The sequence below is a fragment of the Trematomus bernacchii genome, unplaced genomic scaffold (genome assembly GCF_902827165.1).
Source record: "Trematomus bernacchii unplaced genomic scaffold, fTreBer1.1, whole genome shotgun sequence".
NCBI lineage: Eukaryota > Metazoa > Chordata > Actinopteri > Perciformes > Nototheniidae > Trematomus > Trematomus bernacchii.
Genome location: NW_022987698.1, coordinates 10,129,941 through 10,153,142, shown reverse-complemented (window position 1 = coordinate 10,153,142; position 23,202 = coordinate 10,129,941). Strand labels below are relative to the sequence as shown.

General features: G+C 38.9%; 1 protein-coding gene across 1 annotated transcript in view; it reads right to left on the bottom strand.

The window, feature by feature from the left end:
* Window positions 1-205: 205 nt before the first annotated feature.
* Window positions 206-23,202, bottom strand: part of si:dkey-238f9.1 (chemokine-like protein TAFA-2) — a 93,711-nt gene continuing 70,714 nt past the window's right edge. The window contains exons 3-5 of the mRNA XM_034139302.1: window positions 9,881-10,030; window positions 8,337-8,461; window positions 206-950 (exon numbers count right to left, since the gene is read on the bottom strand). Of these exons, the coding sequence (XP_033995193.1) occupies window positions 939-950; window positions 8,337-8,461; window positions 9,881-10,030 (287 nt within the window). The 3' untranslated portion in view covers window positions 206-938. The remainder of the gene's footprint in view (window positions 951-8,336; window positions 8,462-9,880; window positions 10,031-23,202) is intronic.

Genomic DNA, 23,202 nt, shown 5'->3' with positions numbered 1-23,202 from the left:
ACTTGCTGAATTTCACATTTTCAGTTCCAACACAACATTGATGTGAGCGCTCCACCTCTTTCTCCTTATTTTTAGTCAAATGATTTGCTTTATCTGCTTATTTAAGGTTTAATAAGCTCCTGCATATACAGCACTTTGGACGAGTACACAAAGAGCCACAGAACAGTCTGCAAAAAGCCAGATTTTACCGAACACTGATATCCATTGAGTTAGATTTATTGAGTTAATATTGACATTTGTAATCAATGGTAGTCACCAGGCTTTTAAAACAACAGATACCATTAAAACATTTTGGCAGAACTTAGCTGTGTTGACCGTTTATCATTACATCTTTTCTGGGTTTTATTGTTGTGGCATCGTCTTTCAAAACAAGACCTGACATCCTAACAAACTTAATAAAAGCCAAACACTTGTTTCAACTCAACAAAGAAGATATCTCCGCTCCATAAGGCTAAAAGGAATGAAAACGCTTATGATCCACTAGATCTTCAACACAGATATGAATCAAGAGTCTTCGGGGCTCTTTGTGGCGAGGAAATAACACAAAGGTTTCACATCACGTGGTTTTGTTTTTAGGGTGATTTTTTTTTCTTTCTGGTGTAATCCACAGTCTTTTAGTCAATAAATATCTTCATGTTTGAGCTTTGTAGTCCATAGGAATAAAACTATAATACAAAGAGAGATTTGGTGGGCAGTAGAGTTCAGAGACAGCTACTGTTGATGCTGGATCTAAAGTCAGGAATCTTTTTGGATACGTAGTCTTATGATGCTCGCCGGTCCTTTTCCTCCATTCGTTCAGTGGAATGTCCGTGATTATTGTCCTTGCTGGTCCCTGTCTCCACCAATCCTCCAAAAACACATGATATCCAAATGTCCTGTGCTGTTGGTCAAATAAACAAACGTCTGGTACCAAACAAGGCTATGCTCCGAACAGACGACTATCGTGTGACCTAGAAGGAGAAAAGAAGAAAAGAGGTAGAAATAAGAAGATTGTGTCATGAATGGATGCTGTGGGTAAAGAACAAATTCACTCAAATAGTTTGAGTAACATTCATTCAACACCAATGCTTTCTGACATGAGATACGGCAGAAACAACTGTGAAAGGAGTGGAATTATTAAACCAACGTATTATTGTTAAGCCATCTTAAATAGCAATGTAGCAACAACAAAAGAAGAAATGCTTAAATATGTCTCAAATTGAAAAATCCAGTCTGCAAGAATTATGGTTTTGTCAATATGAACACATTTTTATATATTTTTCTAAAATACTTCTCTGTTCCATCAACAATCTAAGATTATGCTTCACTTTGTTCAAATAGGGGCTGCATTCTTAGTTTTTTTTAAGATGCAAGGAATGTTATGCTGTAGATTAATTGAGAAATAGTTTTGCTAGAATGCCATCCAATAGTTTATAATCACATGTTCCTTGGGCCAAAATGTAATTTTAGTGACCAACGATGAAAAGCCTAAAGGTATTCAGCTGACAAATAAGAAAACAAGCGTATATTTACATTTGACAATTCATCGATAGAAAATGTATTTATGGCATTCTGGTGTAAAAAATTGCTAAACCACCCCATGTTAGAAAGCTTACTATAAAAACCAAGATTGTAAACACAACTAACAAAACATACTAAAAATCAGCAACTGTATATTGTCTTTCTGAGGTTTGCCTCTAAATCAAATAACCGCGGACTCATGTTTCTGTCTGTGGACTAATAATTGATAACTAATAGTTTCAGCTCAATTTATAAATGTCGCTCATCCAAACAAGCTCTTGTTTTGGGTACTGCACTCTTCTGGAACAGCCCATCTGTCTAAATTGTGAAAGGTTCAAGCTGTGAGTATATTCCCAGCAGGTATGTTTAAAATTCAAAGATCTGTGGTGTAACGTAATGAGAAGAGAGTCAGCAGCTAGGAGTCAGACGTAATGCAAAGAACATCATGCTCAATGGTTATCATGCAAACAGTGGAAATATTATTATTCATGATTGCCTACTGCGAGCATAAGCATTCACACACGTGTTTATGAATATCAATCCCAGAGATTGAAGGATGTAGTTTGTACGACTCACTTCAAGCACAGCTCTAAAAATACTCTGGGAGGTGGATTATGTTCCTTGTTGCCCTTTAAAAAGTAGAACACAAGTAACTTTTTGACTTGCCCTCTGATGAAGGAATCACTATAAAACCAACGCAGTAAGCACGCGCACACTTCATGCAAGTGTTTCTGTGTGAATATTTTCACATTACTATCATTTAATTAGCAGTTAGCGGGGGGTCACCAGTGGAACCAGCAGGGGCTTAACACACACAACCAGTCTTCCAAGAAAAACAATTCTTATATTTGAGGAGGAGAGATTTTTCTGCTGCTTAGAGCTGCAGCTGTAGACACAGTGCTTGCTGTTTTGGGAGACGCAAATTAATTTACACTTTGGAGTGACAGTCCTCAGGAATCATGATGTGAGAGAGCATATGAAATTCATATTGTGTTGCTTTGGCTACAGCAGCAGCAGCAGGCTGTAGACAAACATTCATGAATTAAGTAAAAGCGTGTTATATGGTCCCAACATAATCAGATGCCAATATGTTTTTAGAGATGGCCTCCAGCATATTTCTGCTGGCAAAAATACTTTGGATCTGCTGCAGAGGCGTTATTATCAACCCATAAAAGCATTTTACAAGCACCGTTATGTTGAGTATTGTTGTAATGACAGTTTTTATGTACACAGTTTCTATTTTACATAAGTTCACAGCTCTTTCTCATTATATAAAACATAAAAAGTAATAAGATACAAGGACAGCTTAAAAAGAGGAATTTTAAGGGGACCTATTGTGCTCATTTTCAGGGTTATAGTTGTATTTTGTGCCTCTGCTGTGACATGTTTACATGCTTAAATGTTCAAAAAGCTCTTTATTTTTCTCATACTGCCTGTGCTCTTTTCACCCTCTGTCTGAAACCAGAGCCCAGTCTGCTCTGATTGGTTAGCTGGTCGGCTTTGTTGTGATTGGTCAACTGTTTAGAAATGTCCTGCCCCTCTTAGACTATCACGTACAATATGTCAGGGTACTTGCCAATATAAGAACGAATGTAACATAGTGATGTCATTATGTTACGGAAGTAAACCTAGGAGTTCAATCGAGGTGTTTCAGGCAGGGGGGAGTGTTTGGGAGAGAAACTCCATCCAGCGTCAACTTTGGGATTTTAGCCTTTGGAGACCATTTTCCTGCACAAAACCTATATAACACACTAGAGGAATGGGAAAACCCCCAAAAGCATAATATGGCTGTGTTAGACAAGTGAGAAGTGTTAGGGATTAAAAGTTGTTGGAGTAAATCCAAACAAAAACAATGCATATTGCAGCAGGCACAAAACAAGTGAAGCCAATTGGAGCATTATGAAAACAATTAGCATGTCGCGGTGTCTTAGTTTGTCACTGTGAGGGTATCGATGGGTAGACATACAAAGGGGAATCAGGGGAACTAACAGCAGCTCCTCAGTGTTTGATGCTTAAGCTGCTTTAAGATGAAAGACCACACTCCACTGGTCAGCTGTGGGTTCAAAATCCCATTGACAAAAACATCTAAGACCTTACCTTTGATGGAGAGTTACTGAAGCACATGCATGAGTAGCCAGTACTCAATATTATAGCGTCGTTAAAAATGTCTTGATTCTTTGGACTCCTTTGACATTTTATATTTAAAGATTTGATGCAGTGCCACATGTGCTAACTGCAGGTAAGGTCAGGCTCCTGTGATGTCTTAATGGACTATAAAAAACAAATCAATCATCAAGTGATTTAGTTCCTCTTTTCAGGCTACCAATCGACTAAATGTCTCATGCAGTCCTTCAGCCTTTTAACACCAAAAATCACTTTGTTCACGCAGTGTTTTCTGACTGAAAACACAGGGGTCAACAATCTAGCACACAGCATGGTCAATTACAATGACACTTGTCAGTGATTTTAAATACAAAATTAGACATATTTAAGGGCTGATTAAAACCAACAGCAGTAATTTGGTGCTAAACTTTTGACAAAAGTTTTTTTTAACAATTAGTTAATTGAGGTTGGATTTAAGAGCCTGTGAGTTCAGCCTCTAAAAGATCTGCAAATATGCCCTCTTGTGTAAAATTATGAATACTTTCTTCACAGTGATTCATAACAACAGGGGAGTCTAAATTCATTGTATTTGATGATGTTTAATAAGTGCATCAAAAATCTCTTGGGTAAAGGGTTAAAACACAGATCAGAGTTCAGCCATGGCAGCAGTGCGCTCTGCTTTGTTTCATGTACCAACAAACACAGATGGCAGTGTTTGTGGATGGGAAGCCAGAAGCAGAAGAAGTCAAATAAAATGTTTTGGATTCACCAAGTTTATCTACTGAACTTAGCGATTCAATAGAAATCCTATTGCACTACTGCACCTATGAGCTGTCCTTTATTTAAAGAATCTGCAGGTCAGTTACAGAAACCTTCATTAAGCATGCATGCACACAATGATGTGCAAATGGATTGAGAATTGCATTTGAGCAAGTCCTTTCCATCTTCCAACAGAAGCGAAGGGAAATCGGCCAAAATAATTCAACCAAAACACATGTTACAGTTCAATAACGACATTCCAAGCTTCAAGTCATAATACAGCTTGTTTTAAGGCTGTTACAAATGTTTTACACACTTGTGGTTCAGTAAGGCCTTTATCCAATGTGTCTAAAAAAGAAATCCATCTCAGACAGCTATCCATCACTATCACATTCTGAACAAGCATCGCAGCATCCCTGATTGATAGTAAGTGAAAAGCAGGAGCTGCCAGGGTTATAATTCCTGACATTACCAGCAGGACTATAAAACTAGCTGCTCCCGGACATGCAGAGAAAGAGCGAACAACTGGCCTGCAGGGTGTTGAGAAGCCTGATTTATTGATGGGACTTCATCATGAGGTGAAACGACACCATCATTTTTTATCAACAGTGCCACCGCTGGACATCAAAGAAGAATTAATTTATAGTACTATTCAAGGCATGTACTGCATTGGAGGAGTTAGGTTACACCATTATTATGTTTTTACTTTGAGGAAATAACAACTAAAAAGCTTGCAGTAATAGAATCACAGAGTATAGCAGTATAAGCTTTTTGTGGCATAACAGATTAGCTTTCCAGATATGTAACATAACAATTTTTAAGATATAAAAATAGGAACAGAGTACTATGGTTAGTTGTTTGATGTCACATAAAATCAAGTATGTTTTAAAAAGAGATTTTAATATGTTTTCTTAATTGGTGTGCCTTCTCAAATCTTGCTTTTGAAGCTTGCTTAAAGGTGGGGTAGGTAATTCACTTCAGAAACACTTTTTGTTATCTTCCATGGAATGCTCTTAACATCCCGATAGCAATGAATACATGAAATGCTTTGACAATAAATACATTTAAAAAATTAATCTGTGGAAGCCGTAGCGCTGTAAAAAGCACGACCAATCATTTTAGCCGGCCCGGCTAAAATAACTGGATGGCCTACCTGCCTGTCAGCCTTCCATCTCGTGCACAAACTTATCTCGTGCCCTCATTGGTCATGTGCGCGTTCGTGTGTGTTGGAGGAGGGGCTCTGTAAGGAAGTCTGAAGGAAGGGGCAGATTTTTTTCGGCTGCGTACTTTCAAATTCTAGCGCACTCGAGCTGGTTTCTCCATTCTTACCTACCCTACCTTTAATGCTTCACTTTATTTACCAACTATTTACTACATTTCTCTGCATACTATTTAGTGCTGGGTAGGTAACTTGCAGATAATAGAAGCCATGCAGATAATCTATATAGTCTTGAAAACCTAGAAGCTTGTAATTGATTAGACATAATCTTGAGACTTGTTCTGATAATGTATGATTTAATTTAACTTTCATTTTATGTTTAATTGTATAAGAGTTTGAAATTGACCAATCAGAATAGAGTATTCTACCAGTCTGTGTAATAATATATATTTTTTAATAGCTTTATATTTGCTCCTGTTTAACAACTTCCTCCTACTTTCTTACTATGCATCAATGGACAACGTTGATACAAATTATTTGTGTGTGTAATCTTACTCGGCAATAAGAACATTTCTGATCCTTCATCGACAAAAGTTGTACTTTGTCTGGTATTTAAGCCAATATATAGGATTCAAAGTTCAAATTTCAAGTCATTTCGAAAGACCCGGCATCGATTTTCTCAAAAAGGAACCGTCCCTTCTTCCTTTTATTACTCAGAGTGATGCTAACTGTGCAGGAAGCTTGGGTACAGAGGGCCCCGCTCACACAAGCAGACCCTGGCCCTCTGTGGGAGGCAACAGGGCCACAAGCATGGAGTGACCCCCGCTGACTCCCAAATAAAAAAAGAGTTGAGGTTCTGACGGGTTCGACTAGCCACCTGGACCCCTGCTTGTCTTTGCTTCTGTTTCTGCTTTCCCGTGGCTGTGTGAAAGGGCATCAATTATTAACCCGGCTAAAATAAAAAGCTCTGCTTCGTCCAGGCCAGCTGTAGCCATGAATAATGGAGGAGGCAGCTCAACTACAGGCATTTGGTGAGTCAAACACTGAGCTGTGATGGATGGCTAAAGGCCCAATATGTCCCCCCCTCCTCACCACCGTCCACTTCAGGTCCACCACACCCTGACACCCAGAACACAGGTCCAGATAGCCTCTATTAATCTCTGAAGTGCCACAGCTTGAGCCCCCCTGGCCTGCCTCAGCACATCCCGACGATTTGGCTTCCTGGAGGGATTTTTGTTTGTTGTTTGTTTGTCTTTCTCCTGCCTTTGCTTGCCTTTGTGTTTCTTCTTGCTGGCACTTTTGAAGTGATATGCAAGCCTGTTCTGACTTTTCAAAGGCAGGACCCGACTCGGGCTTGCTCTCTCTTTCATCTGAAACCATGAGGGTGAGATGGAGCCACGTGAGCGCGATGCTCAGGTCCCCACAGGCTGTCTTTTCCAATTTTACCAATGAACTCGTGTACTTTCACACTGATATTTCAGAGGTGATAATTGATTTTCCAATCGCTCAGTTGTCATGTGCTATATTTCTTATTTCTCACCTCAAGCTGAGGAGTCTCACATATACATTATTTATTTTTTCAGCTGAAAGTTGATCCCAGATTGTATTAATTACTTACTTATCACTTCGATTATTATTATTCAAGTGGATTAATCTGACAAATGTTCATTCATCCCTTCAATTAAGATGTCTGTGAAATTATATAGTAGATCCATGCAGAAACAAGACAAATGCCTGCTGTTGAATACATTAAAGTGACACATCATATTTATTCATGAATCATTTTGACACTAATATTCTGTTTTGTAGTTTGGTCCTGCGTTAATACAAGCCCAGATCTCAGCTTGTGATGAAAACACTCAAAATATATATTTATTTGTAAGATTATTAAGGAGAGCATTGTTAACATAGAATGGGCACTAATGTATTCTTGAGTTCTGATCAATTTAATTGCCCTAGCATTTACACGGTGGGTGGCCTAATACCAAAAGCTTGACAGAACAAGTTCATAAATGTCATCAAGAAAAACAATTTAAACAAATAGTCTTTAAATTGATATTAACCAGTAGCTAAATTAACAATCTACCAATTCATTATTCACAGGAGAACTGCTTAAATAGTAGGATACAAGCTAAAAAAAACTGACGGGATGAAGTCTTTAGGCAGACCATGAACAGAAGATTTAGCGTCTGGACGCTAATGCTAAATGCTAAATGCTATCAGAGAATCCTGTGCTTTGTCTGTTTTCTTTCGAACAGCAGACAGACAGCAACTCAAAATAGTAAACTGATGCTCCAGTAGTGCATGAAGAATTATTTGGCTGTATCATGCACAGCATTGGATGTTTTTATCGTGTTTATTTGGGAGCAGCTTCAGCAGAACATCTTTGTCTATCCCCCAGTGTTGCCACAGTACTGCTTTGCTCACTTCACAATCTACTTGCCTCTACCAAATTAGCAACTTGAGTCAAAATACAATAAAATGACTATACTTAAGACTCCTACAACAAATCACGAGATGTAGCTAAATAAAAAGCAGAACCCCACTCACCCCTTTTTACTGTTTTAAGTCGATCGCTTCAAGAAATACTTCAGTGACTCTGAGACCCTGTGAGTCACATCTTCCTCTCCTGCTGCCTCCTACTCTGCTGCTCTATGCTCCCTTGTTTCTTTCTTTTTCAAACACTTTTCTAGTCCAATACTCTAGGGTCAGATTTCTTAACAACTTTTATCCGAGGTCATAGGCAGACTTTTTCGCATCATAATTTATAAATATCTACCATCTGCCTTGGAATAGTTTTGTGAATTAAACCCACCTTGGTTGTCTTCACTTTGTTTCCTGTACTGCAGCTCCATCCTTTGAGATCCGGCAGCACTTTACATTCCTCCCCGTCCATGCAGGGATGCATCTGGCACCACCACTTCTGTGCCACTATGGATGCTGAGAGCAAAATACAAGAAAAACAAAACAGTTTAAAAAAAATGGCGGCAAGGAGGCAATTAACAACACACTGTTGGAAAGTGTAGGAAGAAATCTAGCTGTTTAAGCTTGCTTAATGCTGCACTTCATTTACCATCTATTTGCTAAATGTGTCTATTTACTATTTAGTGCTGGGTAGGTGTGTGTTCAGAAGCCAGACCATTGAAATACTCTTCAAAACCTAGCTTGCAATTCACTTGGACATAACCTTGAGACTTGTACTGATAATTGTATTTAAACACTGACTTCATATTCAAATTCAAATGTATCTAATCGTATAAGTTATTTAAAGTTAGGCATAATGTGCAGCGAGCTGGTCAGTAATAAAAAAAGCACAAAGTCCTTAATTCCTCCTTAAGAGCAGTCTCTTAGCAAGAATTAACAACCTCTGAAATGTCCAAATTAACTAATCAGAATAGAGAATTCCACTAAGCCGTGTAATAAGAAGTTTTATTTTACATGTCCTCCTGTTTTCCAACTTCCTCTCACTGTTTTTAGCTATTCACCACTGTACAAGATGGCAATCCCTTGAATGTGTAAACAACAATAATGATTCTGATCTTTAATCGACAAGAAAGAAAACCTTTTTTGTTTTTTAGATGGCGGCAAGGAGGCAATTATCAACACGCTGTTTGAAAGTGTAGGAAGGTTCTGCCTGGTAGGAGCAACAAGAGGTGCCTGTGGTTTCTACAGTATACACATCACAGGGATTGAAATCTTTTGATCTCAGAGGAGGTACGTCAGCCCTGCCCTGGTGTGTTTTCAGGTCTGAATTACGGGTTGTGGGTCAATGTCAAGCTGATGAGTGTTCTGTGCAGGAGCGTGCAGTGTGAGCAGGGTGAATGTTAGTATGTAGGAGGGGTATTAAAGAGTGCAGCAAAGGTTGGCTTTTCAAGGTCTAAAGTTGCTCCAAGGATTCCTTACGGGGTGAAGCATCATCCTCAGACATTTCATAAGTGAAACGAGAACTGTCATAACGGAGGATGCCCCTGTCGGAGCCATTAAAGTGAAAAGGGGAGATAGGGATCGATTCATCTGTAACTGAGGCCACTTTTGACATGATATCAAATGACCTGGCCTTCTGTCTACTCTAGCTGAACACACATGGCGTCGACTCCACACAAAAGGGTGAGTGAACAAACTGGTAGGAGATTGGATTTTTGGAGATTATAAAAGCTTCCAGACACAGGAACAGGGTCACAGAAATCTCAACACTGTATCTTTTTCTCCTTCCTTACAATAAACCTCTTTTCCCAGATAATCAGTGAAATAAGCACCAGAGGCACAGTGACAGGTGTGACAGATTCTGTATCTGTGTCGCATTTCTACCCGAATCAGAAGTCAGTCATTACAGAAACTATAATGAGGATCCTGGCATACCGTCTACACAGGATGGAGCCGCTCTTGTTGTTCCCGCCACCTGTCCAGGGAAGCAGGAGCACTTGACAGTCTGGGATCTCTCCTCGATCTTGTTCTTGTTGCAGCATCGGTGTGCCGCAATCACCTCACAGGTTCCCGCTTTCACATGAACTGGAAGCACAAACACACACAGGGTTAGAATGCCTCTGACGATCACTGCGGCAGTGACTCCATCTTGTGACAAAAGCATTGACAAAAAATATCAGGGTTATAATGATATGTTATGTATGTGTCTTTTTATGTGTTTAATGTACACAAGGGGTACATGTGTTTGCTTGATTAAGCTTGTGTTATTTTAAATCCCATGAAAAGAAAAACCCCGTTCTCTTTCTGACTTCACTGTCTATGTCACTTAACTGCAAGTCTTTGTGTTTCTAACGATATATCTTGTAGGATTCATTTATCTTTAAGGTGATGTTATTTCTGACAGAGCTGAGCACTGCAGTTTTTAGAAAACATGACTCAAACAGAAGCAAAAACTCAATTTGTTGGGGACTTTTTTATATGCGGATTATTACGCATTATTTGATATTAAGAGAACCGAAATACAAACAGTGCTCAGGCTCATCACACTGAAGGAACATGTGTGTCTAGTTAATGTGTTTTCAATAGTTTTGTACAACAATGGACATCTATGTCACAGTGGATTAAGAAATAAAATACCTTTTTGACATTCCATTCGATGACAACTTATACATATTTTGAGCATGTTTTTATAAGAAATCAAGACCTTAAAGACTGGTGCAAAGAAGATGATTTAGTGTCTTGAAGAAGATTGACACCCTTCTCTAAATGTGAAGCTACTGTTAGCTTAGCTTAGCACTAAGACTGTGGACACAGGGGGGCACAGTCTGGCTGAGGGTATTTGAGTAGTGTTAAGCACAGTTTTGTTTCAAACCTCTGAACACAGTAGCTACTTGAAATCCAGGTCACCCCCCCGGTGGAGGAGCCTGACTTTGAACCCCAGTGCAGCCCCACCTGTCCACATACCCTTGAATAACATACTTAATCCACTGACCTTGCACCCCCACCAGAGGATGAAAAGAGAGAATTTCTCCATAAGGATTAAACTAATGTGGTAATACAACATCAAAAACTCGAAAATGACTTGATTAACATCACTAAACTGCTTATTTACGTGAAAGAACATTACAATATCAATTACAAGGACACATATTCATTGCTATTAAGTTAGATCAAACATCAATACTGCCCTCTATTTTATATTCATTAGTTTCTACATAGACTCATCACTATTCTGAGCACGTTTGAGTATTTACACGTGAGAAGCAGGATTAGAAGGGTGAAATAAATAAATAAAAAAGCATTTGAAAAGTTTTGACATTCTTTTCAGATAAGCCTTAATTATGCCTGTAAAGATTTTCAATTTGGGACTTGACTTGAGAATAGATTGCAGTGCGCTTCCATCTTCCCATTAGCTAGCAATCCTGAAATCTCATCTACAACATTAAAAACATTTTGCTTCCAATCAATAAGGTGCTATTCACATTCCCACAAAAGGCAAGACAACAATTGCCGATTGAGTGATTTTCACCGAGCAGAAACGTACTGATGCGCAGCACGCGGGTCAGGCTCCGTGCCCTTGATGTGATTATCTTTAAGCCACCAGCACGCCCCCGATCAAAGTTAATTTAAAAAGTTGGGATAACTCGGATAGAATATTCAAACTTTGTTTAAGAGATAGATGTGCGTGGACAATAGGCAATCACAAGAGGTTCAACAGGTGAAGATAATTATTGTTACCTGATTATACGGTAGAATAAACGTGTTAGCTGTAAGAAAGTGCTCAAAATGTTAACTGGCCGGCATTACAAATCATAAATGAAGACAGCAATGAAATGAGATTTCTCTTTTTCTCCACTGATGTAATTGAGTTACTGTCACAGATAGCAAAAGTAAACTCATCCTTTACTCAAGTAGAAGTACAGATACTCCTGTTGAAAAATACTCTGGTAAAAGTAGAAGTACTGACTAAACTTCTTCACTCAAGTAAAAGTAAAGAAGTATGGGCTTCGAAATGTACTTAAGTAAGAAGTACCCATAACTACCAGCTGTTTTAAAGAGTGACTGACCTCACTTTATATTAATGGAACAATAATGTCATTGTTAGCTAATGAATGTTTCCATGCTGAACAACGGCAACATGACAACGTTTTCATCGGTCCCTCTTCTTTAGAGAAGACCAGGAAATGATGGATACACGGATCGTGTTCAAATCAATAGGCACGCAATGACTCTAAATAATAATGATCACGCCACCAAACACACATTCAAACTAAAGTAACGAGCCTGTTTTGAAAATGTAAGAAGTAGAAAGTACAGGTATTAGTGTTAAAGATGTAAGAAGTAAAAGTAAAAAGTCGTCAGAAAAATAAGTAGTGGAGTAAAGTACTGATACCAGAAAAATGTACTTATGTACAGTAACGAAGTATTTGTACTCCACTACTTCCCACCTCGGGTTACTGTCAGAAATAACTGAAAGCCTTTAAAATGTTCTCGCAAAATGTTTCGCTTCGTTAGATGTAGCATTGCTGTATTTACGACCACTCTGCTGTGATGTGAAAAGGAGGAGAGACTATGAGCCAGAGGTGGGGACTCGAGTCACATGACTTGACTCCAGTCAGACTCGAGTCCCATATTTTTTTACTTGAGACTTGCTTGACTAACATTGATAAAAGACTTGACTTGACTTTGACTTGGTATTCATGACTTGAGACTTGACTTAAGCTTGAGACAGATGACTTGAAAGGACTTGTCTGTTTAAAATTAAATATTTGCGTTTGTTTTTGTAGTGAGATATTATGTTTAGTTTTTTCGAAAAACGTGATTGGGTGATTATAGCGCCATGCGCGCAAACCTGGCAACCCACTAGACGGCAGGAGCGTCAGTTAACATGGCAGCGGTTAGCGTTACTCCAAAAATAGTGAAGTTTGGATTCAAGGATTATGTTGTCGATGACGCTAATAAGAAGAGAACAGCGGTATGCAGGGTCTGCAGCATAAAGATCAGTGACACGACCACCACAACATCCAACTTCATTCGTCACTACAAAAAAACCCACAGAGAAAGGTGCGTGAATGTGTTGTGTTAGCTAGAAAGCTAACGTTAAGTTTAAGCTACGTTAGACTTGGTTTCAAATCGATTAAGCATTGCAAAGAGAAGACAAAACGGTAAATGAACACTAGAACCTCCAAGGGATTCATTTTGACTAACCCTGATACTGACAGGCTGTCAGGAGAGGGAGAGAGAGAGAGGAAAAGAGATGCCTCGTTTATTTCCCCTGTGTTGTTATCAGAAGTTACTGTAAACTTTTGAATAATGTAGTTCATCTACTTTTAGTAGTTTGTTTAAATGTTTTAATTATGTTGTTTTTGTTTGTAGAAGTGCATCATTCCTTGATTTATTGTAAAAATGAATCTGAACTTTTTGATCTGTTATGATGATAAACTGAAGCCATTTCTAAATTAACCCAATTAAGTGAGTTTTAAATCGTCCTACTTAGTTTATAAGGAAATTATGAAGAGGAACAAATTAAATGATTTGAAAATGATATCTATGTAGGTGCTGACGCTGTTGGCGGTTCTAGTGTTAACAGACATTTAAATTAAATATGTGTAATGGAAAATGCCATATATGATTTTCTTACCTGGAATTCTGCCTTTTTGAACAGACTTTTTGACTGAGTCCTAGCTATATTGTCTGCAGTTCTAGGGTTAATATGAATCTAATATGATTGTCATCGGTCTAAATTAGATTTCAAATGATTAACTGTGTATGTAATGAAGATCATAGTGTGGGTTAAATCCATTTTCATAACCACTGTCTTTTAACTGATTTAAATGCGGAAACTGGGCTTATTCATCAGAATTTCGTATGACTTGACTTGACTTGCTTGACCCGAGCAATGACTTGACTTGACTTGACTTGACTTGACTTGCTTGACTCTCACCACAGTGACTTGGGACTTGCTTGATACTTGTAGGTCAAGACTTGAGACTTGCTCATGACTTGCACATGTAGGACTTACTCCCACCTCTGCTATGAGCTGGGTCTGGCCTGGGACTCTGGACTCATTAAGGTGCAGGAAGCGGCGGCTTGGGTTGCCCGTGTGGAGAGAGCAGCTGATTAAAACCGGAGCTGCTGGCAGAGGTCGCTGACTCTGAGGCTGGACCCAATACCACCACGCAGGGTGGACAGAATGAGGGTTCAGAGGGCAGGGCGCCCTGGTCCGCACAAGCTGGTAACAATCCATATGAGAAGAAACAAACATGAACTGTCTGACTGCTGTTGGTACAATAAGCTGAGTGTCTTCGCTGCGAGACAATGGAGCGGGGAAAGTGTATTAAAACATTGGGAAAATAAATACACTGAAATAATAAAAGAGGGAAAAGGTAGACAAAGACGTGGAATATATTGGGCGGAAGAATTCTTTTTAGAGAATAACTAATCCTAAAAGGAAAGGTTTGTCATTTTGCAAACACGTAATGTTAGTGTTAGATGACAAGGTACTACTCCATTGAGGAAGATAGTTATTTTAGCTTAGCATAACTCACTGTAATTACAAAATGTGTTTATGATTAGGGGTTCTTTAAAGAAAACTAGGCTAGTTGCGAGTCAATGTAATATCCCAAAATGGTATCATTTATTTCACATAGATTCAAAAGATGTAGCGATGAAGGCTTCTAATATTGTATTTAATTTGCTATACCTTTCATGTTATATTTTTTTGTTTGTTTACATGTTTACATTCATGTTTTCATTATAATTACACTTTTTTCTTTTTTGATTTTGCAATTCGTATTTCAAAAGGTATTGACTTTGGCTACTTAAGGGTTCTGGATGTTCCTTTGCTGGAAAAAATAAATAAAAACAAAAGGAAAAAGGAATATTTTTTTTCAACACTTCAGTGGCAGCAACATTCTTTTATGAATAATTCAACATTCATTTATTATTAAGAAAACCCTCTGGGCATATTTTAAACAACCAGATGTGTATATTACTGCTATTTTTCTCTTGTTCCGTCAGTCAAACATTGATGTATGCAAACATACCAGGGGCCTCATTTATAAAGGGATATACGCTCAAAAAATGGCGTACGCCAGTTTCTACGCAATGTTTGCGATTTATAAAATACTAACTTGACGGGAAAATGTGCTGTCCTCCACGCAAACTCTAACCCATGCGTACGCACTAAGCACACAAACGGGAGAGACGAGAAACTGCGACACCGTTGGCAGAAGGAAGAATGGAGAGAAATATGTGGAAATAATACCATAAATAAAATGTTACCTCTCATTTATCAAATATGAAGAATTCATTTTCAAACATTGATTAAAGCCAATCTTTAAATGATTAAACAAACGCCTGTTTGAGACTCCTCAGTGCACACAAAAACATAACTTGGAGAAATAAATAAATACGGATATGCTATTTAAAACCACCTCGAATATGTTGTGTTAATGTTATGAAATGTTTTCTCATAAATGATGCGGTAAGCAGGAGGACAGAATTACGTCTAAACTGACGCCGTTTTGCATTTCTATAGGTTGTAGATACGAGCATGGTTTTATATACTATCACGTTTAATCGTGTTTTATGCCGTTTGCCAAGACTTGATAAGTCGCTCGTAAAACACAGGAGGTATGGAAACTAAGAACACCATATGTGGTAAATTGTACAGCTAATATAACACAACACATTAGTTGTATTTCCTTTAACTGGTGGATTATGGATATATAGTTGCTGATCGACAGCTGGAACACAAACCACCAAATACAACAAAATAATTCAGATCCAGTCGTCATGACTCCACTCCGGAGGGATTCCCCGATCATTTCTTACAGTTTCTCATCAAGGGGGTGTCTCCTGTCCCCGGGACAAACACACTGCCTGAGGAAGGTTATGTGTATTTTTTTTGTCATTAACTTTTTTCGGACCACTTATTTATTTATTTTGGTTACGATCCGACCTCCATGCTGCTACTCTGGTTCAAACTGCATCCACCAAACAATATGATTTATCTCGACCTCCCCACAATAACCAAAATCTGACACGGTGTGAGATGTCTTTTTTAGCTGTTCTATCGTTATTTCCTGCGATCTTCTTCATGCAGTCAGTCAAAATGAATGAATGAATGGGCGTTTCTTTGACTATGTATAGGCAAATATGGGCGTTACGAGTCGATTGTGATTCATAAAGGGAAACAGGCGTAGGAAGTGCCGTACGCACTTCCCTCGCCGGTACGCAATGTTTTGTGAATCGGAAAATGGCGGAACATTTATGTACCTATTTTTGTGCTTTGTACTACGTAAGCAACCTTCCTACGTCAATCCTACGCAAGGCGTTATAAATGAGGCCCCAGAGCTGCAGATAGGCAGGTGGTTGGAGGACCATTGACCCTCAGCTTCTCTGGTTGTAAAATGGTCTGTCTAACCACCAGGGTGACCCTGTCTTCACATTACAAACTAAACTCTTTATGTGGGACCAACTGAGTGTGAGCGTTGTGAGGTCAAACATACATGTACTGCAGGACATGGACTCCCTGTTGTTCTCCTCCATGTGATGTTTGTGTGTTGTGGTGTGTGTGTTAAACTTTCACAACACCTGTGATCAATACATTTCTATTAAAGCACTTAGGGCTGTCATCAGTTAGAATCACCAGGTACCGACGTCAGCGCCACGGAGAGACAAAGAAAGGTGAAAGGACAGAGAGCACTAATGAGAGCTGGCATGAGGCCCAACCCTGCTGCCGATCAATAGCACTCTGAAGCCAAGCACTCTGCACTACAATCATATGCATCGATCGCTGATTGATAAATGGCAATACGTATCCAGAACCTGCTCATAGTGGAGAAAAAGAAGGAGAATCCCCTTGTTCTGCCCTTTTCATTAAACAATAAAAACAACATGTTTGACATAAAATACTAATATCTGTTTCAAGTCCAGAACATGTATTAAAAGATGGCTCCCAACATTGAAATTGAACAAGTAGCAGGTTTGTTGTGACAGTAAATGTAAAGCATGGTGAGTCAAGTTACCATGGTTACCAGAGTTTTAAAGTGAAACTTGGAGTATTACATTTGCCAAACATGGCAACAATACATGAACACATGCATGTCATCAAAGGGGCTGAAGTAGCTTTGTTTAACAATCGTATATACATGGTCAAATTATTTTAAACAAAAAATATGACTGTCTCCTTTTTCATGCAAAGGTGCTACCACAAACCAAAATGTTATCTAAACTCGACCGTGGTTGATTGAATGAAACTGGTTACTCTCTGACAAGCTGTCTGTTATCTTATTTATAAAACTACTATGTGTCAACCACTGTGACGCACACGGCACTGTGCTTTAGTTCGAAAAAGTGTGGCACATCTGAACCAGAAATACAAACCTGTCATTACTTTTCTGAGGAAACAAGGCGTTTATAAATAAGACTTTGCAATGTGTGAATCCTCTGACACAAAAAAGGAAGAGTTGACGGATGCACTCTCTTTTTGATTTGCTTTTTTTAACCTGTCACATTGCCTGCTGAAATTAGTAAAAGAGAACAGTTTCCTTTGACTTTATTAAATATATATACTGTATATATAGTTATTTATTCACATATGACGTCCTTGCATTTTATTCTCATAAACATGTTTTTAAGTCCCAAATGTCTAACGGGCCGTCTCCACAGCAGCGTTAAAAAATCTTGAAAACGCTTCTGCCCATTCACTTTGAATGGGGTGACGTCACTTTCCCTCACTTTTCGCCGGAATGCATTGTGGGCAGGCGAGCGGAGATTCTCAGGATTTTCAAGATTCAAAGTTGAACAATGTTCAACTTTTGAAGCTGAGGTGGAAGTGGCAGCCAATCAAATCCTGTGTACGCAAATCTGGCAGTTCAAGCTCTAGCCAATCAAACGGCGTGTATGCTGGGAGAGACATACCGCAGATCATTTCCTCATATTCCAAAAAATGGAGGAGAAATTAGCGGTAGCGAATCAATCACCCGGTGCTTTATGACCAGACCTACCGGGATATAAACCGGAGGAGCCAGGCATGGAGGGAGGTGGCAGAGACAGTGGTATGTTTTCGCCTGTTTTGGGGAGTTTATATCCAGTTTACTTCAGGCTTTTTTGCTTCGTATGTCCCGGGCGGGAGATTCATGTGATTGGTTGCTCGCAAAAAATCCTCAAGCTTCAGATACGCCCACCTCCAAGATTTTTTTAACGCTGCTGTGGAGACGGCCCGTAAGAATTCATCAGGGATTTTGAATTATCTGTTCAAATAGCTGTCTGTCAAAGAGATATGAATGGATCACATAAATATCAGTCGCAATTTATTTAAAACAAATAATATTATCAATGGTTGCAGATCCAAGGACAAGCTGACACAAAATATGTATTTTTAATGTATTAACAGAGTTTTTAAGCTGACTTCTACAAAATCTGCTCCTATATAGGCCACATTTACATTAAAAGTAGGATGTAATTTGTCCTTTAACTCAAAATAAATCCGGTCCCAGCTCAAAAAGCCCTCGAGAAATCCCTCTGGAGACTGAATCTTATGGTGCAAAGCTGGACATTAATTTCTGTTCTGAAACTCCTTACCATTCACTGGGTAAAGTGCTCTCCTGCTTTCTTCCTAAAATAACATCTAAGCCACAGTCTGCCTTCAGTTTCTGCAGCAATCAAACAGTTGATGTAACATGCAGGTAGACGGCGTCCAGAACAACACACTGTTCTCACTGTCAGCTGCGTGACCGCCCATATCATCCTCACCAGCCCAGTGGAGTGTGAGATACAGGGATGGAGGCACAACAGGGAAACATAAGAAACAGCAGCACGGCGTTGATTTGATTCCTGACAGCAAGACATCTCTTATCGCAACCAGCCAGAATCAGAAGTAAACCATGTGTAAAATATAATGCACAGGAGGTTTCATGTGTGATTGTGACACGGGGAGGTATTCTGTTAAAAACACTATCATTAAGTCCTAGCAAGAATCTGTCATTGGAGTAAAATTATGTATGAATTCTTTGAATAGAGTAATTTTGGTGCAACAATTTTGTTCGCGTAAAAAATTACATTTCTGAAACAGCGTAAAACATACCTGGAGATATATAATCTGCTACCATTGGTAGAAAAATTCAGTTTTTAAATTATGTAAATGTTCAATGTGAGACTGAATGTTTTAGAAAAGTGGATTGGGAAACACCGTAGCAAACTGCAAGCAAGAAAAACACGCCTTTAAAAAGTTTCACATCATAAAGAATTCATTCAAATTGACATCCATTACTTCTCAGAGTTAGTGTTACATACGCAAACTTCCCTGTTGCTGGGGTGCCGCTAGAATTAAATATAAATAATTTAAAGTAGTGATAAAGCCAGACAGTATCACTCATTCTTAACAGGTACAACTTGATCAAAACACAATCAACACTTGATGCCTAGAGGTGTGTCTCCGCACAGTACGTTTGAAATGTAACTACACAGTTAATTGGGCTGGAGGTAAACTTTGGCAGGTATTAGCATTGAAAGATACATTTCTATCTGAATATATGTTGGATAAAAAGAAGCAAAAATGTACAGTTGCAAGGATCCAACACAATCAGTGTTGGTGTGAAAATGAAAATGTAGGTGTTAGGTGGGAAAATGTACAGTATGTAGACTTATGACCATGAAGACGATGCCAGAAACCAGTAGAAAATGTATTCTAAGCTAAGATAGCTAGCTCCTTGCTTGATATTTAACACACAGACATGAACAGTAGTATCGTGTTTCCCATGTTCTGTGTCTATCTCTATTGCCACTATTCAAGATTAGAGCTAAATGTAAAAAGAAAACAAAAGATTAATTGAAAAAAAAGAATTTTGGCCAATTACAAATTCCCATTCTTAAAATTCTGAAATATCCGGTATGATAATTATATTTAAAGAATTTCAGCTTAGCATTGTGGTTATGTTTCAGAGCCTAACAACCTCATGAATGATTTTCATATTACACCAGTGATTTATTGTGTTATGTTTTATGATCTACAATGTTATCTGTATGTGCACTAAGGCTGTCACAATATCAGATTTTCACTACACGATCATCTTGGTAAAAATATTTTCAATCAATTACAACTATAACTTTGTTTGTTATAATTTTATTTTATGGAAGATCAATTACACTCATGTATGTAGTAGGGGTGTAACGGTTCACAGAATTCACGGTTCGGTACGTACCTCGGTTTGGGGGAAACGGTTCGGTACGGGTTCGGTACAACAAGAAAAAGCTAAAAAAAAGTCCCAAATGTATAATTCCAGGTTTGTTTTTTATTTATTTTGAACAGTAGTGCAAGTTTCAGTTTAAAAATAAGGAACTTTAACATTTTGAATAATTAACTTTATTACACAGTTAGAAACAAACCACAAACAGTACCACACACACTCAGATGGCCTTATTATCTATAATGGCTGATGTCAAAAAGGTTCAATAAGCTGTAAAACTAAAAAGAATGTCTTGAAAATATTACAAAATAATAAATAAGATAGTGTTTCAATCACTGTCAATCACAATCAATAAAAGCCGGGGTCCTCTACTATTGCATAAGGGCGCAGCATAGCCGTTGAAAAACATATGCCAAAAGCTTCCGTTATTTATTTTGGTCTCTCGGCTTTCATGTCTATTGGCTTCTTAAAAACAGCGGGGATAAGCTGTTGAACTGCTGTTGTCTTTTGCCGGGCTCCGGTGATTGGCAAATCTGGGTGATGCCTTCTGATATGATTTAGCATGTTTGGCGTGTGTTACTATTAGCATACCGCACCGCTGTCGAACAACGCCGACACACGGGCCGTTTCTCAATGTCGAGTAAAGCTGCTGCAGAGCCACTATTTCAAGCATACTATGTCATCGAGTGGCACCGAAGGACTGTTTAAATGCCCAGCATACATGTGCTACCACTACTCGACATTGAGGGTGTTTCTCAATGTCGAGGACGCTTCCTTGGTAGCACATTTACCTCTGAGTCAGATGCTTCAGAAGCGAGGCAAGAATCCTTCCTAGCCTCTGAAAACGAAGAATTGTGGAGCAGGCTAACAGGTATGCAGGTGTGCGTCATATGTGAGGCCCCGCCTTAAATGGAGCGCGATTTCCGCCAAAGATTTGGAAATTGGTCCGTGCGCAAAGCATTGTGGGGATTTTAAGACGGGACGCGGAATCTACACATGTGCAGCCTCGAAATGTCTAAGTATGCTGGACATTGGAACAGTCCTTCGGCGGCAGTCGATGACGTAGTATATATGCTTGAAATAGTGGCTCTGGAGCAGCCTTCCTCGACATTGAGAAACACCCAGTGAAACGGCCACCGTCCTCGTCCGATCCTCCACTCGCACTCCATCGTTATTGTAGTCCACAGGGAACCCGAAATGTTCCCACACAGCTGATTTAAAAGAAGCAGGCGGTTCTTGTAGCTCCTGTGTGTTATCTGAAATCGCAATACTAACGTTTCTTCTTCTTTTATTTTGTTCGTTTTGTTGTGTTTTCTTCTTCTTCTTCATTTGTTGTTTAAGGGCGGCTGGCAAACAGCTTATAGGCACAATACCGCCCCCTGGATTATATATAGTGTAATGGATACTGCCATGAATTACAGACGTTTCTCCCACTCGTAAAAAAAGGCGTATTCGTCGTGTGACTGCATGCACCGAACCGTGACGTCCGAACCGTGACGGTACGGGACGAATACGGATACCGTTACACCCCTAGTATGTAGGTGTTTTAACCAGTTAAGCCCCATACAGCAAGAACGTAAATAAACTGAAATGACTTAAGAACTGATTCAATATAATATGTGTATTGTTCACATGTTATCAATATGTGATATTCTAAATATGGTCGTTTTACCAGTGTTACAGTACATGATGAAACAAACATTTCTTTAAGGCTTTAGTGTATCATTATGCAGCCAACAGAAACATTGAAAGTCACCTACTGTATGATGTGTACTTGGTAATGTCAACATAACACTGCAGCAGAATTCTGGATTTATTCACGGTGCTAAGTAAATGTTTGTAATCACAAAGAAACTACAACATGACAAAAGGAAAAGCCACACAGTCTTAAATATCAATGTTACATAACCTCAGACAGGGACATATTCAGATAAGGTTATTTCATGGTTAGCAACACCATTCTGAGGCTGAATCACCAACATCAGGGACACACTGATAAGGGCAAAATATGATTCCTTTTTTAATGACTTGGTTGCAAACAGCAGAGAAATCAATAAGCAGCGAATTACAGGCAGGATGTAAACTGTTATCAGCTGTGTACACTCATCTTCACGCCTACTCAAGGAGCTGACATCGTACGGCAGAACATAATTACTGAAGTACATGACAGCTTATAAGTATAATAATTAAGACAATAACACAGCAGTTTACAGTCATTTAAAAAACACACAGTAATCAAGAACCTGCTTATCTAAACACCAAGTGTACAGATTCAACAAGCCCTTGATAACAAATCATTGGAAGAGATATCAAGTGCCTGAATATGTTAACTTCAGAACAAATGTGATTTCATGACCACCATGTTGACATGAACAGATGGATCTGCCTGATAGTAAACACACTTCTTTATCTACTGAGGCATGAAGCAACAAGTCCAGCTTCAGTCGGCTTTCACCACCGAAGGACAGAGAGCTAAATATACAGTTTTTCTTTTTATGTTTCAATCCCGCCTCATGTAGCGTTCTGCCAGGCCGGCCATTTCCAGTCGGCAAAATGCAGAGACAGATCAAAACTCTGCAAACAGAGTCACATCCTGGCCACAGGCCCACACCGCAGGAACAGCAGCAGCCATAAAAATAAGGTTTTAGGCCATACAAAGGATACGCACAATGAATTAATAATGACTCAAATCGTACTGTGTTCTCCAGATCCTGATAACACATTTTGGACGACTCCAAAAACCTCTGAACACAGCTAACTGCAGCATATTTTCCAGTAAAAACCTAAACCTGTGATGCTAAATAACCACAGCTGCTTGTCTCATACAGCCAAAGTACTAATTTAAATTAAATGTGCGAGTGGGGTAAAAATAGTTCCAGGTAAAACTATTCAAATTGTTTGCTGCCACATTAAAACGTCTGTTAATGTGGCAATAAACACACCACACATACTGAGGTAATGGTTTATAGAACTCATTCCTCTTGCCTGGTGAGGAAAACAAAGATGACTCTTGCCAGTATTTAACGGGATTACCATATTTAGAAAAGATGGACTCATTTCCAC